Source organism: Eschrichtius robustus, chromosome 13, assembly GCF_028021215.1.
Source record: "Eschrichtius robustus isolate mEscRob2 chromosome 13, mEscRob2.pri, whole genome shotgun sequence".
Taxonomy (NCBI): domain Eukaryota; kingdom Metazoa; phylum Chordata; class Mammalia; order Artiodactyla; family Eschrichtiidae; genus Eschrichtius; species Eschrichtius robustus.
In genome coordinates this window covers 33,861,010-33,884,423 of record NC_090836.1, presented here as the reverse complement: position 1 = coordinate 33,884,423, position 23,414 = coordinate 33,861,010, and the positions used below count along the sequence as shown (strand labels likewise).

General features: G+C 33.4%; 1 protein-coding gene and 1 non-coding gene across 3 annotated transcripts in view; both read right to left on the bottom strand.

Moving 5' to 3' along the window:
* Positions 1-23,414, bottom strand: part of CNTN1 (contactin 1) — a 358,577-nt gene that overhangs the window by 99,030 nt on the left and 236,133 nt on the right. For both annotated transcript variants that reach the window (XM_068560378.1, XM_068560379.1), the window contains exons 14-16: positions 21,261-21,411; positions 15,545-15,672; positions 15,056-15,231 (exon numbers count right to left, since the gene is read on the bottom strand). In XM_068560378.1, coding sequence (XP_068416479.1) covers positions 15,056-15,231; positions 15,545-15,672; positions 21,261-21,411 — 455 coding nt within the window. The remainder of the gene's footprint in view (positions 1-15,055; positions 15,232-15,544; positions 15,673-21,260; positions 21,412-23,414) is intronic.
* LOC137775988 (small nucleolar RNA SNORA18) lies at positions 12,230-12,360 on the bottom strand. The gene has a single exon (XR_011076113.1). It is a non-coding gene; the product is annotated as a small nucleolar RNA SNORA18 (small nucleolar RNA).

The window sequence follows — 23,414 nt, the reverse complement described above, 5'->3', positions numbered from 1 at the left end:
ATTTTACAAAGATACTAAAAGTGTACAGAAACTGTCAAAATGGACAATTCTACTAACACGTTCTGTTTTGGCCAAGTATAACCTCCTTGTGGGCAAGGATTTTTGTCTTGTTCACTGCTCTATTCCCAGTGCTTAGAATAGTGTTTAACATATGTTTTTTTAAGGAGGCTTGAGGGAATTTTGCTTGTGAATGATAAGGCACCATCCCAATGCAATTTCTAAAAATAGCTAATATTTATCGAATGCCTCCTCTATACAGATCCTGGGATTCTCTTCTGAAAACAGTCCTATGAGATAGGTCCTATTTTGTCCATTTTACTAAAGATAAAAGTGAGACTTAGAGTAGCCAAGTAATTTAACTACGGTTACTCGGTTTGCTTGGTTGGAGGAGCATAACATAGTCCATGCTCATTATCTCCAAAATACTCTCTTAAGAGAAAAATTTGGAAAACTCGATTTTTAAATAGACATTTGGTTTTCCTGAGAAACAAAAATATTGATTTACTATTGCAATTATAGATATCCAGATAGATTAAAGGATGAAAAACTAATGACTAGGTTAATATTTCACGTAATAGATGAAGGTATTGTTTCTGTTACATGACAGACCTGCAAATTTTAAAATTTTGATTATTTAATGACTATATGTGGAATAAATGCTCTGCTCCACCATTGGTTCTGCTGGTGGCCCCTTCACATATTAAATTCCCTGCTGGTCTTGGAAAGTATTTGGGTTGCAATCCTTGCTTTATTAATAAGATTAATTAAAAATAATAGATAGTTATCTTCTGAGCAGATTGATTCAGTTGGTTGTAATAGACTACTACTATCTCCATATAAAGAACTGGTCAGTGGCCACACACCTTGTTCCTTGGTTTCAGTAATTAAAATCTCTGTAAAAATGAAACTAGAGGTCATACAATTTAATGTTAGTTGGGGTCTTCCTGTCCATTGCGGTCTAAGATTGGGTAAAAATCCAGTTTCCAAAATTTCTTCAAATTCCTAAGGTAGGGGAATTCTTTCCTTCTGTTTTCTTGACCAAGGAGCTCCAGACCAGCCTTTTCTCTATTTTGCCATGAAACCTACTATCACGAAGTACTCCCTAGTAAAGTAGGTGTACTAAAGAGTTAAAGGTCATGGAATTGGTTGTATCCCACAAAGTAGGGCAATTATCATCCACTGTATATTTCTATTTTTAAAAGTCCTGTTGGTCAGACTTTTACTAAGGATTTCTCAGTGACCTTCACCTCTCTCTGTTCCCTATCATCTTGTTGGCACTCACTCCCACTCCCATATCTTACCTCTCTCTGCTCTTCTCTTCTTTCCCTTGGAAACAAACAACTATTCTTCTTTCCTCATGTTAAGCTGCTTAATTGTTGGATGGTTGCTTGGATTCTGACAATACTTCTTCCTCAAACCCTTACTTTCTGTTTTTAGCTTTTGCCGTTTCTTTACCTCTTACCCCTCAGCCCATTTTAATCTGGTTCCCAACTCTTCAACTCATTTTACTTGACTTCGAATAGCATTTGACCTTCCTTTCCCAAACACCCAACTTTTCTAGTCATCTGTGATGGCACATTTTTCCAGAAAGTTTGAGAAAATTCTTAACCTCTCATCTTCTTCAACTTCCTTATAATTCCGTCATAAATTATTGAATTTATCCCTTCCTTTTCTTCAACACTTCCTCTGTCCTTGTCCAAGCTACCAACATCTCTCACTGAACTACTATGTCCCATTTGGTCATGACCCTCACCCCTGTCCCATCTATTCTTTTCTCCACTTAGCACTCAGGGTGACCTTTAAAAAATGCAAATTATGATCAAATCATCCCTTTCTATAAAAAACAAACTAAAACCTTTAAAAATGTTTCACTTCTTGGAATAAAAGCCGTAAGTGTTATGATAGTCAACTTGGCTCCATTCTCTAAATTCTGTCCAATATTCCAGCTCAACTAGTGCCGCCATTTCACTTACACTCCGCTCTCCAGAAGAACATTCCCTTTTTAAGACCTTAAATGTATCTTGTTATCTCCTATCTCTGGTTCTCCAAGGTGATTCCTTTCCTGGAATTTGATCTCTTCATACCGCACACTCTTACCACCTTCATCTAAATAACATTTACCCTCCCCCACCAATATCAGTTCAAATCATTTCCTTAAGCAAGTCTTTCTGTTTTCTGTTGTTACATTTTGCCATAGCACATTTTACTTAATGTGATATTATATATCTCATTTACAATAAAATATTTTTGCAATTATATGATTAAAGTTGGTTTCCCTGAAGGACTGTAAGTTTTATGAGAGGAGGAAACATGCCTGAATTCTTCAGCATTGTATCCCTGTGTTACATGTGTACAGCTGTATGTGCTGTATCCCTAAGACCAGCACAGTCCCAGGGATATAATAACACCAAATACACATTGTTTGAATGCACTATTCAGCATGCTTATTAAGACTTCTGGCATCTGCTCTTAAGATAATACATGTTTACTTCTTTTCAGGTACAAGCAGAGTTAGGATAGCAAGTTCATATAGCTCATCACAATGGCAGAATTTTGTAAGCACATAATGAGACACCTTGATGTCAGGACACACTCTTGCTACCTCTTTTCCCACTTCCTGTGCCCCGTAAACTTACATTTTACCATGTGTTCTCTTTCCTGCAGACTTTTCTACATATCACTTGCATTGCCTGGATTCTCCCATCTCCCACTTCTCTCACTTGGCTAACTTCAAGTCGTGGTTTAGATGCCCCTTTCTTCTCTAGAATCCAAAGTCCTGGTTAGGTGATTGCCCCTTGCATATTTTCATTTTAACTATCCCTTTCTATTCTAATTATTTAGTTGTCCATTTCTTCTACTAGACTGTAATTCTTTGAGGAAGGGACTAGGTCTTATTTATTATTACATACAAATTATGTATTGTGATATCTGACATACAGGAGGAATTCAACAAATAAATATTGCATAAATGAATTAAATTACCTATTATCTAAAATGTTTTTATTAAATTCTTTTAGTAATTTCATATGATTTTTCAGGTAAGATAATAATATTATAAGATAAAATAGCTGAATTGAGAACAACTATAGCTATCTATATACCTGAGATCAGCTATGAATTAATAATATATTTCAAATTATTTGTAAACTAATTTCATGAGTAAATATAAACGTTTTAGGAATAATGTGTAAATTTATAGAGAAAAGAATGCAGTTGACATATAAGAAAATGGACACTTTTAAGTTTTTCAACCACCCATATTTGTTGTAAAGGATTAGGCCTTTACAAATTCAAAATTTGTAATACAAATCACAAATTTACAGAGAGATCTGCCCTTTCCCTCAGCTTCTGGAAGGTAGTATTCTTTCTTTGCCTGGGTGTCTTGGGTCATACTGAATAGTTCTAATCATGTGATTTAGGGTGGCAGTTAGCCACACCTGTATAGTTTTAGAGTAGGGACTGACCATGCCAGAAAGACTAACATTGTGACTTAGGGTAGGGGCTTTGGGTCATGTGTTATCAGTCAACCTAGATATTGAGATTAACCATTTGGGCAATCAATCAATCAATCAAGGCCTACATGATTAAGCCCTGGTTAAATCTCTAGATATCAAAGCTCAAGAAAGCATCCCTGGTTGGCAATACTCTGTGCCTACTGCCACAGACCAAAGCTGATAGAGTAATGCATCCTGACTCCATGGGGAGAGAACAATGGAAGCTCTATGTTTGGTACGTCTCTTGGACTCTGCCCCATGCATTTCTTCCCTTCGCTGATTTTAATCTGCATGCTATTTGGGTAATAAATTGTAACCATGAGCATAATAGCTTTCAGGGAATTCTGTGAGTTCCCTCTAGCACAAGGAAACTGAGGGTGGTTTTGGCAACTCCTGGAACTTGCAGTTGGTTTCAGAACTGAAGATGGTCTTGAGGACTCTGCCTGACTTCGTAGTTGGCCAATACCACATATCATACTAAATAGAATTCACCTAAGGGGGGTGGTAAAGAAATATTATTTTATTACCTATAGCTCTCTTTTTAAAAAATATTTAAAGTAAGAAGAGAGTAAAGCTGTGTATATGGGGAAGGTAATAATAAAAGAGTTTTTCTTGAGCCATTGTACATGCTAACTGACAAATATTTCTGAGAAAATTTCTAGTGAGAAAAAATAAAATAATATAAAATAATTATAGTAAAATAAAATAATTTAAACACTATATATTAATAAAACAGACTGCTTTAATGTGCTTTAACATCCTTAAAGTTCAATATATCATAGTACTGAACTTTGACATTAAATATTCATTAATGGAAAGATATTAAAAAATATTTTTAAACTATTATGACACAAGATAATAGCTATATTTGAGAAAGAATAATGTTGCATAAAATGAAAAGCACTTAGCTCTATTGCATGCTTTTATTATGTGAACTCACTATGTGGGTTGCTTCATGTATCTAAATGAAAGATAATCCTGTTGCTAAACTTCCACTATTTCAATGAACCATAGGATTAGATTGGAATTTAAAAAATAAAATACTTCAGAAATTAAAATTTAAAAAAAATTCAACCTTAAAAGAAAAAAAATTCAACCTTATAATAAAAAAATGAAAGCAGAAAAATAATATAAAAATAAACATTTGTGACACTATAATTACCCTTTGTAAAATATTTGAATGCTGTACACCTAATAATCTTCTTTAATGAAATTGCTATAATTTCCCCCAAAATCTCAGTTTGAAACACAGTGCTGTTTTCATATTCATTTATTTAATCCTGAGAGAAATAATGTGGTCATGCTTTTCATACTTTTCACATGTAATGAAAAACACAAACTATTTTGTCTTAAAATATCATATTAAAGTTATACTTATTGAATCTTCAGAATAAACTCCTTAAAAACTTTTAATTAAACTATTCTAAAAGTTTAATGCTAAACTCATTTTAAAAGTTAGCCTTGTTTTAAACATTAGGACTTAGGTGGGTAATGATAGGCCGATTTGCATAAAGCAGTAATAAGCGACTTTAGCATTTATTCTCATTCAATCTATATTTGGTGAAGGTGTGGCACTGAAACACCTCAAAAGGAAAGTAAAGAAAAAATATGCTATATCATTTCCAATAGAGTTGTGTATGTATAAAAGCTTTGCTGAAATTTTTTATAAATGGCACTAGCACTTTCCATACCTCAGGAGAAGTTGAGATTCTCAGTGGTCGACAGAACGCTTACAAAGCAAGTAAAGATCATGGCTCTCAGCACATTCTAGCCACAAATTAGATACGAATGCTCTCTATATTTTCACTAAAAACCGCAGCTTGGCTGAATTACAAAATGCTTCCCTTCATATGAGGAGAGTTGAATCACATACTGGAAATTGTGATAGCACAGTTCAGGGATGTTCCAAAGTGTATATGTGGTTTACCACTTAGAAATTTCCCAAGTTTAAATCAAAAGACTTCCAAAATATAAATGCCTATTCCTTCCTTTCCACTCCCTCATGAACTAACTTTGAAAAATCAGTCCTGCAGTACAAATGAGTCTGAATTACTAAGTTGTATTAACAAATTCAGTTAATCATAATGAACAAAGAAATATGCCATAAGGTATATACAAGGTCTAGATAAAGCTTAGAGGTCATAATGGCTCTATAAAAACATTTCTTTTGTTCCATTGAAGTTCAGAATGAAGAGACAAATATGGAAGATTGGAGGAAAGCATAGCCTTTAAAGAGAATACTCTAGAAACCTGTAAGCAAAAATTATTAAATATGTATGATACATGCTATATCCATGAAAAATAAACATTTTTCTTTTTTACTTTTGGCTTGCTAGGTTAAAGAAAGAATAACTGTAGCAAATTCATCAGATGTAACTGCAAACTTTAACACCACCATCACCAACACACGAGCAAAAAAAAAAAAAAAAAGAAAAAATGTAAGGGTTTTATAGGTGCCAGGGACTATTATAAATATTTTACATGTGCAAATTCACTTATACCAACAACCCTGGGAAAGAGGTACTATTCTTAACTGTATTTTAGAGATGAGGACACAATAATACTGTAACTACAACCACTACTACTGCTACCACTGTTGCCGTTAATAGGATACTACTACTGCTGCAACTAGTATCAATATTAAGATTGCTACTACAACTTCTGCTATTGCTACTGCCATTGCTGTAGCTACTATGAACTCCTACTAATACCTGATCTAGCTTATTAAATGCCCTTAAGATGCCTTGCAATGTGCTAGCTACTTTACATATATGTTTCCTATTTAATTTTTATAAGACTCAGGGGGATATGTTTAATTTTTCCATTTTACAGATAAGGAATTTTAGATTTTAAGTTAAGCTACTGGTAGAAGGCTCAATAGTTAACCTGTTTTCCCCAAGTTAGGCTGTTGCCAAAGTAGTGCTTCATGGATCAAACAATTGAATTTAGATTCATAGTTTGGTAGGTAAAAGTGGATATTTTCTCATAACAAGAAAAATACAATATGTTATATTTTCTTTCTTTCTTTCTTTAATTTTTAACCTATTTAAATGTTCAAACATAAGAAAATAGAAAGAATAGTACAATGACCACCCATATACTAACCAGTTAGATTCAACAGTTGTAAACTTCTTGCCATATTCACTTTATCTAATTATCTAGCTGTCTATCTATTGTTGAACCCTTAAAAAACAAATACTGATACCATCATAATTCATTTGTTAAAGCATTAAATTGAATCTCCAAAACGGTAAGACCATTCTCTTAAATAATCACAGAACCATTTTCACACACAACATAATTAACATTAATTTCCTAATATGATCTAATATTCAAGTTAGTGTTATTTTAAGTAATGCATCAGCATTAAGTTTACCTGAATGTAAAAAAATTTAAAAAGATATAACTTACAAAATCTTATGAAAATGAGTATTATCATTACAAATATACACACTTAAATATATTAGGGAAATAGTTGAGGATAATTACTGAGAGATCACCCTGTACTTACACGATCAATGGAGATGTTGAATATCCCTAAATTTGGCTATTTTGATGGCTGAAGAGTTCAAGTTTGATCAATCGGACCATTTTAAATGAAAACTCACAAGGAAGGAAATTTTCTTTCAGATGTCTACTAAGCATTTTAAATGATGGACAAAACCCTCAAACCCTGGGTTTAGAACCCACATTTTCAAGTTGAAAGAAAACTTGAACACTGTTTAATTTATATGGTTTTTAAATTGGTTTCCATTAGCCTTAGGGTTCTGAAGACCTTCATGGATCACTTGGTAGAAAGAAGGGATCAGAATGGGATGTGTTTTGGGATAGGAAGATGTGAGAGGTCCTACAGTTAAGGCTTTGGTCTCCTACATATGCTCACAAACGTGGGTACAATTTCTTTAGTCAGACCAACTTTACCTTCATCTTTGAAATTTATTGGGGTTCTAATTTAAATTTTCTTTGCAGAAAGAATTTTGCTGCTAAAAACCTTCTGTTGTTGTTTTTCAAAACTTCTGCTGTGGCCCAACTTCCTCATATGACAGATAAGAAGCCTGAGGCACAGATTGACTGTTTTGCCCGATATCATATAACTTGTCAAGGGCAAAACAACAACAAAATCCCAGATCTTTAGATAACGCTCTGTTTTAAAAACTAGCTTTTAAAAAAATTAGTTAGGTTTTTGGGAATAGGAGAGCTAATGACAAAATACTATATTTCTAGTGTTATATAGTAAATAAAACATCAAAACTGACAACGTAAAATTATAAAATAAAATTCCTAAGACACCAAAAGTTTATATGTTTATTTCCCCTTCTTTTTATTTTATATACATACTGTATTTTGCAAGCATAAAGAGCCAGAATAATTATTCCAGTGATGATTAAGTATGCAAGGAGTTCTATGTAAAACAAATGGGACTTTAATTTTGAATGAATTTTTGGAAATTTCTCCAAACCGGTACATTTCTGAAAAAAAAAAGACTTGCTGCTATATGTGCTTAATTCCAATTATTTAACACTATCTTTGACAAATGCTTCCTAAAGGCTAGACTCTGGGAGTCTCTGCTAGAGAATAACTTTAGCTGGCATGATCTCTGCCCTGGAAGTGTGATGATCTAGAAGAAGCCAATCCAAGTATAAATACCTCTAGTGAGCATAGGTGCCTACCTCCCTCCATGTTTACTGGTGGAAAATAGCAAAATAAAATAGAATAGTTAGGTGTAAGTAAAGTTTTATTAGGGTAATGAAAGGGAGGTAGAGAAAGTTCAGACAGAATGAGGGATGATAAAATTCTCTCTTTTCCAATTAATTACTCTTAGTAGAGAAACAACTTGGGCACAGGTAGCCTGCCTTTGTGAGTTTTGTGTGGCCCACAGAACTATGTCAGGGGACATTTCACATACTTCTTTCTTTCTCCCAAAATTTAAGAGTCTTGAATTTGCAAAACACATGCAATCTATCCTCTACTACTGATGCTATTTTGAAAAATGCTTTATCTATCCTCTTATAATTTCTTTTTTTGTCTTCAGCACTCTCATTTGCTCAAAATAATATAACTTCTCTTTGTTTCCAACATACTATGCTTAAAACTTTTCAGTCCCTTTATTCTTAAGTCTTTTCTTTTTAAATCTCCCTTAAGAACAGCATTTCTCAATCTTGACCCTATGGATAATTTGGACCAGTTAATTCTCTGTTGTGGAGGATTGTTCTCGGCATTATGGGATATTTAGCAGCACCCGTGCTAGACAGGTGCCCGTAATACACCACTTGCCTGCAGTTGTGATAACAAAAAATGTCTCCAAATGTGACCAAATTTCCCTAGGGAGAAAAATTGTTCCTGGTTTGGAACAACCATTTTAGGGCTTACATCGTCTCACTGTGCCTGCTTGGTTTTCTGTTGTTTCTTCAGCTCTAATTTGATTCTTGTCTTAGTCTGGATTATGGCCTAACACTCCTTTTCTGCTGTAACCTGTTGCCCCATAACTCTGGACAATCTTTACCTTCTTGTTCAATAATGACAGAGAGCCAAAATTGAAAAAAAAAAAAAAAAGACTTCTGTTTATTACTGCTTCTCTTTCTCTCTTTTTGCATGCACAGAAGCAAAACATCTATTCAAATTCATAACATCTTCTAGTATGAGATAATGTTTCAGATTTAAACACACTTTTGTGACATGTTCAGTAGAATTAATATTTTCTTTCAGCCTTAGGGTAAGAAGTCTGTCTACCTTTGTTTTGAATGCTGTCTATACAGTTAGAACAAACGCATGTCCACACACCTGCAAACACACACACATAACCTATCTCTCTAAAGGAGATCACTAAGAACTGCCTAGAATTTTATAGTTAGACAATCTGAAACTCTGTAGACTTGACTTACAATGTAATGCAAAGGTTGCTAATCGTGTAGGGAGAATAAAGTAATTTGGATAACTTTGAACATAAAAAGTTCATTAAACAAGACGATAGAATAAGTTAGGAGTTGAACTGCTGTTCAACTGCTGTCTTATCGTGTTTCAAATAATGGGAGGGAGGTTATTTAAATAGATATAGACATGAGTACCAGTCAGTGGATTAGAAACAAGTGGTGAAGACCACAGTGTCTACAATCAAACCACCTTGGTTTCAAATCCTCTCTCTGCCACCAGCAAGTTGTATGACTTTAGACAAGTTACTTAACGTTTCAAATCTTGTTTCCCCACCTCAGAAATTGAGACAAATCACAGTAATATGTGCTCCATAGAGGACCGCTATGAAGATCACCTGAGAAATACATGAAAAACATTTAATCCAATGCTGGCTAAACAGCAAGCACTCAGTAAAATGTTGACTATTATTACCTCTCCATTGCCCTCAGCAAAGAAATACCTAGAATCTTTTGTCTCAAACTAGGTATCCAGTAGAGCAAACAGTGCAAAATATAAATCATGAAAAATGAGATCTATAACCAGAAAAAAACTATCTGGCAAAAGCTTCTGGAATTTTCAATGTAGAATGTTTGCTCTATTATAAAAAGTATTAGTAATAACCACTTACAATCTGCCAGATCTTGTGCCAAGCACTTTATAGGCATTCTCTCATTGAATTCTCACAAAAATATTATGAAGTAACCAGTATTGAAAACCCAATGAAGTAACCTGAATGAAATAAGTGAATTACTAATAAAATTTTACAGAGGGGGAAATCTGAAACTTAGAGAGGTTTAATCACTGACTCTAGATTAAGCCTAATGGAGCCTAGAGCTCTGATTGTGGCAAAGTCTCTGAACAATTCATATGATATTTATGAATTCAAAGCAGGTATGTAAAATCTTCTAACTGAACTATAATTTCAACATTTATTTGTAATCAGAAAAAAAGCTATTATAGCAGCAATACCAGAATTAGAAAGTTTAAGAAACTCAACGTGGTTAACTAAAATAATGGCTCTGACAGGGAGAACTGTCAAATAGTTGAAGGAAAATGACTCAAAGTGGGTGTCAAAAGTTAGGTAGCTCCTGAAAAAAAATTTCTGCAGATCAGGTACCACCATGAGAGAGGCATAAAATGATATATTACAAATACATATTTTTTGGTAGATAGTCTTACATCCTTTATAGAACAAAAGGGATTATAAATTAAATTGGTAAGTAAAATGACTCTGCTTTTGTATTTACTCTAAATGAGTAAGTAGCTATTGAACTGGAAAATCAAAATAGAAATCATTTTATATTCGGACTTGAAAAAATAGGTATTTGCCATATAAATTTGACAGAATAAAAGAATGACAGATAAACTACTTATAAGCTTATTGTATCAAAGCGCCAAAGTTCTGAAATTTGTAATTCATATATATATGTATATATACATATATATACTTAACATCAACACATAAATTCAAGTTCAAATGAAACATTTACTGACCCTAATTACATAACGATATAACACTCAGTGAACATTTATTGAATAGTGAAAGAATAAATAACATGACAGGTAAATTAGATATTTAACTTCTTAATATTTTTCTATAATCGGTATTGTTTACTTACAACTTAAAAATTAATAGCTACATTTTAAAACTAATTAATTCAAAAGAGTTTTACATAAAACAGGATCATAAATGTAATAGAAATGTTATTTATATATTTAAATTTTATAGGTCACTATAAATTCTTAAAAGAAATTCACATCTTCAAAAATATATAGTTACTTTTTTCCTGATAATTATATTAATATAATTGGAAAAAGTATAAAGAAAAAAATTTAAATCACACGTCTTAGATATAATTCATTTGATATAGATATATTAGATATATATTAGATATATTATAATTTTATATATATAATAGATATATTATAATTTGTTTAATTTCATAAAGCTTCAAGTTCCAAGTAGGTCAGGCTGTGAAATTTGAAACCTTATGCACGGTTGCCACATTGTGGTCAAGATCAAGAATAGCAAGCTAAACTCACAACATGCTTGATTATTGAATATAACGTATTATTGAAGCCAAACTTGAAAATAAAAACTTAGGTTCTTAAAATTAAAAGTTTAAATTTTTATGTCTATATTCTTCATGAATTAGAGTTTCTGATATTAATTTTTAGCAATTAAAATTATTAAAACATGATGGTGATAATGACATCAGTTTTGTTAACTGTGATAGCTACCAAGTCATTTATATTTAAATTTTAAACTCATAGGGTAGCTCTGATTTATTTTGGATCAGAGCCTGTGCTTGTCTTTTTTTCCTACAAAAAGTGTAAAGGTTTTTTTTTTTTTATTATGTGTAACACAGGCAAAATTATTTAAGTCAATAAATTTTTAAGGAATTTCACATGTTCTGATTCCTTCCACTGCCAATCACCTTGATTTCTCCAATGTCTGATCCATAATTTTCAAGATAACGTTTTCAAAAAGAATTTTGTCTCAATCCACAGTAGTCATGTCATCGGTCCACAATTCTTTTAGTTGGGTTTCTTTGATCTCAAATGGAATATGGACACACTTCAAGATTCCCCACCTGTAATCTTTGGGACCCAATTTCCTCAAGCAATTTACTTTAGGACCATGTTTAGGGTCAAAGGAGATGGATCTGCCTGGTACTGAATTTTAGACACCTTCTAAACATGCATTAAGTTCAAACCATATTCACTCTTAAGCTATCACACCTTAGAACAGTACAGATCATTGGGATATGCCAATACCCAACATAAAAAGTTTGACTGTTAGGTTTTTCATAGTTTATTAGCAGCTCTGTCTTGAAGTTCTTTCCCACAGATCTAACACATAGTTCTCTCAGTAAAGGAAACCACACAGTTACTCTATGAGGCATTTCCAACAATATAGGTCTGCAGAAAAAGTCCCATTGGGATAGACCTCAACAGTGCCTGTGTTTGTCTTATTCACTGTTTTATACACCCTAGTGCCTATCACTGTTCCTGCTGTGGTATGGGTTCAGTACTATATTTTTAAATGAACAAGTGATAGTCAATAATTGAAATGTTGCCAGAATTAAATAAAATATAGAAACATGATTTAAAATACCAAAAAATTATATACTGACGTATTTGCTAGTGCAATTTGAATAACAGACAAATGCAGGCAGCAGCGTTCCTTCCTTCGAATTTGCTTTCCCCAGTACCTGCCATCTTTGTTATGTTTTCATTCACTGAGCTTTAGGTTGGAAGAGCCCTTCCTTCTGAGTGTTCTATTAGTGACCCCAGAAGCAATTACTAGCCATTAGGACTGTCTTCCAAAAGGTGGATCAGACACATATGGTGTTTTACTCAAATTTGTGTGGTACATTTAGCAGTGAAGTGTGACTGTGAAGTTTGCTTTAAAAGAGAAGGAGGATGCAAGGGAAAGCTTCATAGATCTTTCTTAGGTTCAAAAGGCAGAATTAAGTTTAATAATTTAAAATACATTTCTTATCTGGGTTTTTTAATTATTTACAGAGTTAAATCGACTTGTCCATCTACAAAGTGCTAAAAATGTGTCTCTGATACTTTTACTCACTGAAGTTGCCTACTTAACCAGTGAGTATGTTTTATGCCGCTGATTGTTATTATGCTCCTTATTTGGTGGAATGAAGCTGAAACTGAGCCCCTGAAGCCAGAGCATGGGCTCACAGTCAGGGTCTGCTCTGGCTTCCCTGAGGGGCAGCAACCTGAACCCCTGTGGCTAACATCCACAAAAGGAAGGAGTACAGTTAGTGATGACCAAAGTCTCTTACATTGTTATGACCTAATTTAATATTTATTTCTTAATTAGTCTTTCAGTGGCTTACTTTTCTCTTTTTTCAAGCCATGGGTCTCTTTTATCTTATTTCTCTTTTTTTGTGTGTTTTTCTCTCTTTTTTGTCTTTTTCTCTCTCATTCTTTTTCCCTCTCCTCCTCCTCCCCCTGCACCTCTCTCTTTCTTTCTCTTCTTTCCATCCCTCTCTCTCTCCCTTCCTTCCTTCATTTCTTTTTTTTGAAATGTTTATTTATGTCAATCAACATAAAGTAACTTATTTTAAAGAACATAAAGAGGCTCCACATATGAAGTTTCAGCTTCATTTACGGTCTATTTTCAGAGACTCTACTGCAGCTATAAGTAACTACTTGTATAAACTATGCTTGTTGCATTTTAGAAAATATTCAATATATAACACCAAGCAAATTCAGAAGTCTACTTTTTTAAAATAAAATCTCTGTTTAGCTCACTTTTTTTCTTCAAATGAGTAAAAACTGAGTGGTATTTGCTTTTCTTGCAAAACAAAACACAATTTGAAGAAATTATTAAGGACAATGGTGCCAAATTTATTAATGTTGGGCATTCTTATAATTAAGCACATCAAAATAGACATATAACGAAAAAATATCACATGGTATAATGTTAAAATCATTCTCTACAAATTCTCAGTTGTTTATTTTTAAAATATAAATTTGTTTCAGAAACTGAAAGACAGTAGATTCACTGTAGATGTACAGTTTTAGCTAAATCTGTTAGATTAAAAAGAAAGAAACTGGAAATACAGTTAACATATAGAAGGCACAAACATTGATACTGTATTGTTAATTGTTCTATGAATCTATCTAATAAAAATTTAAGAATAAATGTTTCCATCCAGTTAAAAACCATCTTAACCTGACTGAAAACTTGTTTTGGCTTTTTAAAGTGGAAAGTTCTAGAAGAATTTTTTTAAAAGAGTTAGACAATTTGAAAACATAATATTATAATAGATACATATCAAACTTCAGAGTTCATAGGACTTGAAAATCTTAAATATTCTACTGAGTTAATTCAAACTTTTATTAATAATTGACTTCTAAAATTAGAATTAAAGTTTTCTTAACTAAGCATATGTTCTAAATAGGTCTTTAGGTTCCTGAATGATTGCCTTTCTAAAGAACAGACTGGCAGGAGCAGTGATCAATTTACCCTTTAAATGCACTGTAATTTAGGCAGCCCTATCAGCACAACAAGTGTGTTCCTGTGCAAGTTGTTATACTTGCATTACTTCCCAGTCTTTTTCCTCTATTTTCATTTCTATACAACGATACCACTATGCTTAATTATAAGACTTGTATCATGTAAGCTTTCTTATTCTTAAAATACAGCCATTTAAGCCTTTTAAAAATTACATGGACTAGTTCTCCAAACACTCCCACATATATAGCTTGTCTATTTCTTACCCTCAAAGAATAAAATAAATGCCATAAAGCCATCACTATAACAAAGGATAAGTTCTGTGCTCTTATTTCGTTTAAAATGAATGTGAAGGCACTCAGAACCTATAGTACAGATATAATGAGGCAGAGTAGACATTAATATAAAAATTGTATTATAATAAAGAGGAAATGGACCTAAAGCACAACGAATATTTATTGATTAATATCGCTACCAAAATCCTCAGGGCTAGCCATTTTTAGAAAGGTTCAGGAATACTACAATTAATATAAGGAGACCCATGAAAAAATTTTGCCTGTTTTCCAGTCTCATGTACATGATTATGGTAATAGCAGTTGCAATGCAGACACATGGGGGGGGGGGGTGGGCGTTGGGATGTTAATAAGATGAAAAATAAAACACATACCATAAAATTCCGCTGGTAATGAATGTTCTCTTTGTTAAAGTCGATCACATAGCCATTGAAGGACCAAACAAATGTGAGATCTAGTGCAGGATCGAAGGAAGCAGCACACTGCATGGTTGCATTTTCTCCAACAGTGATGTCGGCATTAATTGGAGCCAATATAATTCGTGTGGGATCTATACATTTTTAAATAAAGGAGTAAACCACAATTCAAAAAAATACGAGACACCATATTATCTGGTACATTAAAAAATAAAAATCAATATAGTTGAAATCTCTGTGCAAAAGAATAAGATGCTTACAAATTCAAATTCCAAGAATAGTTTCATCAAACAAGAGATTTGCCCAGAAGGCTTTTGAAATGGAAACATCAAAATGTGGATTGTCTTATAAGCTTAGTGCTGAATCACGTCTTATAGTACATTAGAAATTAAGCACTGCCATGCCACACTTAAAAAAAAAAATAAAGTTAATCTAATGGTTTCTTACCTGTGATAACAAGAGTCCCAGTGCTATTAGCCTTCCCTTTATTATTTTCTACAAAGCATGTATAGACACCTCCATCATTCCTTGTAATGTTATTGATTTCCAAGCTGCCATCTTCCCAAATGACTATTCTATTGAAATGAAAGAAATACATATTTCACAAAATTAATTTAATGAAATACATTACTATTCTATGTCTTAGATTAAAAACACTAACATCTTAGCATCATTAAAGTTTTACATAAATTGCTTGACAGAGACTTTTTTCAAGATGAAACATTCTAGCCTTTGTTTAGAATATTCTTTCTCAGCATCAAGTTTTTTTGGAAAACCACCTTCATCTTTTTCTTGGACTTATCACAGTAATCTCGAACATGTCCTCCTGCTGCCAATCTTGCCTCTACACAATTTCTTTTCCCACATGTCAGCCAGACATGAAGACATACATCGCATAAGTAATACAATGTCACTCTTTGGCTCAGTGATGTCACTCTACAGCTCAGAAGCCTCCAGTGAGTTTTCCATCTCATGCATAGTAAAAGTCACAGCCCTTGGTTTGCCCTTTTAGGCCCTGGTCATTTTCACAATCTGTTTCTCACAACCTTCAGGGTTTTGCACAGTGGCACCTTCAGTAAAGCTTTGTCTGATAAATTCTAGTTAGTATGGCATGCACACACCCACCCATGGCACTGCTGCTGTACTGGCATTCCCCATGCTATCCCTCTTCCCAGACTTTTCTTCCTAACACATATTTCATCAGCCATACTTCAGCTTTACTTATTAATCTATCCTGGCATTAGATGGTAACATCCTGATGTCAGGAATTTGTATCTGCTTTGTTTGTGGCCCCATCTCAAGGTAACATATTCATTAATGTATACAATCATTAGGAAAAAACCAAAAAACAAAAAACTATGTTCCAGGAACTCCTTAAGGAGTGAGACACGAAACAATGAGTAGGCACTCGATCAACCTGTTTTTGAACGTATGAAATACATGGAGTTTAACTGAAGCAGTGGCTCTCTACATGCCACCATAAGATGACTTTTAAACCACTGTGAGACAGACTTAGACCAGTCATAGGCCTGAAAGAAATGAGCCCAGATCTTCCAGGAACGTGACCCCAGGACTTCAGACTTAGTAGTTAGAACAGACTGTCATTTCCACAGCCACAGAGGAATACAAACATTTTAATTTTAGGAACTTTCAAAGAATGATACTGTAAAACCTACCTTAGTAAAAGCTTCTGTAACAGATTACTTTTAGGAAATTCTTCTATGAACAGAAACTAAATCTTTCATACTAATAGAACTTAAATGTATTCCCTCTTCCTTCTGCCTGTCTGCCTCTTCCTTGGAGTCAAGAGACCCAAAACTCATTATTTGTAAACTTATTACACCTAACTCTTACATATAATTTATATTACATAAATATTACATATATTATGATATATTACACATAATTTATATATTTATTATATAACTTTACTATATAATGCATCGCACTTAGATTCAATATTGGATTGCCTGTCATTGGATTTTACTTTATTTTTAAATTTTTGATGTTCTTTTCCATTATGGTTTATTACAGGATATTGACTATCCCGTGCTTTACAGTAGGACCTTGTTGTGTATCCATCCTATATATAATACTTTGCATCTGCTGATCCCAAACTCCCAATCCATCCCCCCCACATCTCCCTCCCCCCTGGCAACCACAAGTCTGTTCTCTGTGTCTGTGAATGTGTTTCTGTTCTGTAAATAAGTTCATTTGTGTCATATTTTAGATTTCACATACAAATGACATTATATAGTATCTTTCTCTTTTTCACTTACTTCATTTAGTATGATAATCTCTAGGCCCATCCATATTACTGCAAATGGCATTATTTCATTCTTCTGTATGGCTAATATTCCATTGTATATATATACTACATCTTTAACTATTTATCTGTCGATGGACATTTAGGTTGCTTCCATGTCTTGGCTATTGTGAATAATGCTGTATGAACAATGGGGTGCATGTATCTTTTCAAATTATAGTTTTGTCTGGATATATGCTCAGGAGTGGGATTGCTGCATCATATGGAAACTCTATTTTTAGTTTTTTGAGGAACCTCCACACTGTTTTCCAGAGTGGCTGCACCAATTTACCTTCCCACCAACAGTGTAGGAGGGTTGCCTTTTCTCCACACCCTCTCCAGCATTTACTATTTGTAGAGTTTTTAATAATGGCCATTCTGATCAGTGTAAGTGGTACCTCATTGTAGTTTTGATTTGCATTTCTCTAATAATTAGCGATGTTGAGCATCTTTTCATGTGCCTATTGGCCATCTGTATGTCTTCTTTGGAGAAATGTCTATTTAGATCTGATTTTTACTTTCCTTAAATATATAATTTCCAAAACCTTAATTTATCTCTGAAGCTTTGTACAAACACACACCAACAATTCTCCATATACTCCATTTTAAGAGCAGAGCTTGATAAAGGAAAATTACTACATACATATCTTACTAATAAAAATCTCCATATAAGAAAACACCAAAAATTTCACCAATAATATATTCCATAATTTCCTTGCTCGTCTTTAACTCTCCAGTTCCAACTTAAGTTCATTTCAGAATACTTTTTACTTATTGAAGAAATAATGTAGTATCATAATATAAATATAAACATAAAAGTAATTATTTGATATTGTGGAAGCTATGCCAATGTCCCTCTATGTTCTCCAGCTGTGAGGAGTGTAATTGATCCACAGCTCCAGCTGCTGCACTCAGAAATCCATCACTGTGTTTGAGCCAAGACAACACTTTCCACAGGTTGCTCTCAGCCAATGACTGAATCCAGGAGGAATCTTAAGGCTGCATATTCCAGGTAGACATCAGGCTCCTTTGATGGGCATTTTTAGCTGGAACGCTCTCCAGTGGTCTTACCACACTCTCTTAGATCTGCACTGCAGTCTATTTCTACCCAGCCTTTCTTCCTTCCTTCCATTTCTCCTTCACTTGGAATCAGACCTGAAACTCAGATGGCTGTCCCAGCCTTCACCAAGAGTCTTCTCTGTTTTCCTTCTTAGGCATTGCCATTAATAAATCTCTTGCATGGTTAATCCCACATTGGCATCTGCGTCTCATAGAACTCATATTAACACAGTACTAACATTAATGTGTCTCATTTTTTCTCACTAAGCTCTAGTGTAAGTCCTTAGCCAATATTCCACCCCCTCCCATTTAATTATTTTGTAAGTAAAGCAATGAAAATTATCATCAAGTTGCAATAGAAACAATAGCAACAATTAATCTTTCTAAAACCTACATTATATTCTTAGTTTTCTCACATATATTAGCTCTCAATTGATCATTGTCATCTTTAAAGTTTATACTTTCTTGTGTTGTTCAGCTCACCTACACTTTCAGGTACTTTGTCCATGATATTAAAATTAATTTCAGTAAGAGTATTTAGGGAACTTGATGTTTTTGAATAATGATCCATATTCTAAAGTCAATGTAGTTAAATTATCAGAATCTTATCCTCATTTTCAGATTATATCATATAGATAAACAGTCAAACAAGCCAGGAACCATCTGGCCTTTAATAAAGTAGTCACTTATTGTTGCCAAAATTATTCCAGTATAACCTCCATCTTATCTGTTAATGTTTAAAGCACACCAACTCTGGGGTAGAAAAGAATCTTGGAGAGATTCTCATATAAATGGCTCAGATAAAGACCATTTTAGAGTTGATAGCAGTCCATTGGATATAAATGAACAGCTACAAAGAAATTCTGTTGGAGAATGCATATCATTTTAACCTTAAATAAAATCATACAATTGAGAACTTAATTACAACTTATCAAGATTTATGTTTCCTCTCTCCTGATTGCAAGTACTGCATATGCTATTTTACAAACCATTTACCAGGCACAGAGATAACTTAGTAATGTGGAACAGTTTTTAGGTAATTATATTAATCAGAATGAGATTATAGTTATGCTCAAAGACAGTTATTCCGTTACTCCTTGAATATTATTTTCAACAGAAATATTTCTCTAAAAGTAATTATTAGTTTAACTTTTCTTAATACATACTATTTTATAACATTCAAACTTAATTTTACATGAAATACCAAATCTATAATAAAGAGATACTTAAATAATCTGAGATACTAATGGGTTAACATAGTGAGCAAAAATTAGATTTATAGACTCTTTCATCAAAAGGTCATACAATTTGATTCAAATACTTTAAAAATATTAAGACAGGACTAAAATAATAAGATTTTAGGAGCTAGACTCTTCTTTTTTTGAACACATGTTGGTATTGAGGAAAAACAAATCCATGAAGCATGGTTCTGAGAAATTTGTGGTTGCAGAGGCCCATGGCATGAGTCCTCATCAGAATCAGAGCAAGATTCTTTTCATTAAGGAGAAAGAGCTAATAGTGCAGCCAACAGGGAATGCTATGCTCGAGGCTGTTGCAGTATGAATACCTAAAATTGGAACTACCTTCTGATCGTGGTCTGCATCACTCATTATCTGACTGCTAAAGCTTCAACCCCGTATTGCACAGATTGACTTTTCCTTTAACACTGATTCTTCTAGTATCATTTTGTTAAAGTGTTAGTAAATCTTAGTCAGACATATTACCTGTAGAATTTAATGTATTCAGGGAAGCAGCTGCTGTCCTTGCACATCCCTCCCCCACCACAGCTTTGTCTCATGCACAACCATACTTGTGATTATCCTAATAAGAGAACTGTGTTGCCATGTGTTCATTCCATATCAGCATGGCACAAGTTCAAGTTCTGGCTTGGAGATTACTGATATATTTTCAGAAGGTCACTTTAACCTTTCCAGGCTTTAGATACATCAAAACAGAGATAACACCCACCTTACATTCTTTATTGGATTACTGTAAAGATTTATCTTTTATACTTTTGCCAGAATATTTTTTTAAAGGCAAAAACTACTTTTTTCCTCCCTTATTTAAGCCTTTAGACAGATTTCTATTACTCTTAGATGAAGCCACAGAAAATGTTGTTACTGATGACCTGGCTTACTATGTGTCATCCCTTAGAACTGTTCTCCATTTTACTCTAAAGACAGCCATGTTGGTTTTAGTTCTTACATTCCTTATACATCCTCTGCTCTCTGCCTTAGGGCCTTTGCACATGCTGTGCTCCCTGCTTGAAATATTTGCTGCTCCCCAACCTTCACATCCCAATTCTCCTATTTCCCAACATTCCTTCTCCCCATAGATAGTTAGGAAGATTAGAAGTTCCTGTTCACTTCAGAAGAGGGAAGAGGTGATTTGTACTTTAAAATCACCTTTTATTTCCCTACTGAAATATTTAATAGGCTAATTGCATAAAATTAAATCAAATATGAATGGCTATAGAAGCTCTTATTAGGGGAAAAATTAGAAATACCCTATTTTATTTCCCATTGTTAATTAGTTTTGTGGCCTTGGGTAATTTGTCACAAACCTCTGAGCCTCAATTTTAAAAATTCCTTATAAACTCTAGAAGTCTAAAAATTGAATTCTGTTTATAATAGATACTGACAGTGATGGGTATTTCTGTTTACCTTAGAACTGTGATATCTTCTGGGGAGAAAAGTTAGAACAAAAAATATTTATATTATGAATATGAAAACAAGTTCTCTACAAAGTAAACTTTCCCAAGTACTGAGTTGCAGTTGGATTTCTAGTTTCTGGACTGACCTGCTGCTATTGACAAGCCGCTCTGTACCTTTACTCCATAAAAATTTTGGTTTGGGTGCAGCTTTAGGTTTGCATTCAATTATAACTCTTCCTCCTTTAGCAGCCAGGATCTTTTTCTTCATAGGATTCATTTCAAAAGTTGGAGCCAAAGCTAAAAGAAAGTAAACTATTATTTGTCTCTTTTGCTAAAATAGAAACAAAAGTTTCTTCTATACTATAGCATCTTTTATTCCCTTTTGATTAATAATCAATAGAAAAGATTAATCTCACCAAATGTTATCAGCAATGACCAACAGACATGCCATGCCTAATAATAATAACTGTTTTCTTTTATTTAAAACTTTATTGAGGTATATTTTACTTGTCAAAAACTTACCCATTTTAAATGTACAATTCTTGGTGATAACTGAATTAATTACTACACATTTAAGTTGTAATCAAATGCTGTATGCATATTTACCTTGAAGGTAATACCTAATTCAATTGTCTTGACTCAGTTGCTCAAGGGAAGTTAAGTGAAAGGATAGAGGAGTTGAGCAATTATTAATATTGACACATACTCATAATCAGTAATCGTAGCCACACTTTGAATGAACTGTACCCAGCTTACGGATGAAAGAACTGATATCTATTAAGATTATATAATTTGCCAAAGGTGCCACAGGCAGTAAGATATCAGATGGGATTTACATTTGAATCTAGATCCGTCTGACTTGCAAGCATGCTCTTTTCAGTAAACAATATGACTCCTCCTTCATTATACAAACATTTATTGACCACCAACTGCGTGCAGACACTATGAGAGGCCTTAATAAACAGAGAGACCCCTGCCTTCAGGACCAACCTACAAACAGTTATGGGAATGATGTTTTCAATTAATTGAGAAGTACATTATGCACCTGTAGCTCATCCTTACCTCAAAGTACAGATCAATAATTATGAAAACAGGCTATAGAGTCTCATAAAATGTTACTCTCTTGATGATATGCTCTAATTTTCTTTCGTGTCCCCACATCTAGCTCATTTCTCAATCTCTTTGTCATTTTGCAGACTCCAGGGGGATTCCATCTTTTTATTTCCACACATCCCAATCATCTATAAAACTGTCCTTTCTGGGGGCTTTTCTAGGCCTAAATATATCTTTATCCAGGTCTTTACCCTTCATCGTCTAGTCCCATGATTCTCAAATTTTATTTGTGCATCATAATCATCTGAGGATCTTGGTAAAACGCTATTTAATAGATCTGGGGTGGACCTGAGATTCAGCACATCCAACAAGCTCTGAGGAACACACTTTTTATAAAAATAATTTAGGTTATCCCATTTTTCTTTTAGTCTGAGTTTTTATAATTGGAAATAAATAAGTAAACAACCAACCTGTGTTGTACACCTAACACAGCATGTGGTATTTTGTATAGGCTCAATAAATATTGTGGGTGACATATTGCTTATAAAATATGAGAGAAATTTTAATCAGATTATATTTAGAAAGTCTAAATTTATCTAGAAAATAAGACATTTTTCTGAATCTGTTCAGTCTTAATAAAATCGTTGATTTGGTGCAGTCATTTAAATGACCCATGCTTATCTAATATTTGAATTTCTAGTGACAGAATCTAGAGCATGTTCATGTATACATATATATACATATATATATATATGTGTGTATATATATATATTTTTTTTTCTTTTGTTCTTTATTGAGCCTATTACAGACTAGTATCTGGTGCAGAGTAAGCACTCAATAATCATTTGGTGGATGAATATATGAATTAACTAAATAACTCAGGAAAGAAGAGAGAGAAACACTGTTCCTAAAGGTAATAAACAAAACTAGACTGAAACAAAAATAAAGATGCTCAGGAATTAATCTCAGTCTCAAAATGATCAATTTGCTTAATTACTACCTTAATAGATTAATGATTGCAAGATTTATGTTTGAAGACAGAGAGATCTTTCAGTCTAAGCTGTTAAATTTTCATTTTATCTTGTAATATATAACAATTAACAAGAAATTTTAACAGAAAACAAAAGCGTTTACATTTGGAAGGAATTGAAATTCACCTCATATCTTCTCTAAGAGTCAAAATGATTTTATTGCACTTCATACCAAAGCGATAGGGTATGAAGCTTAAGCCTAAACGTTTCCTTGAT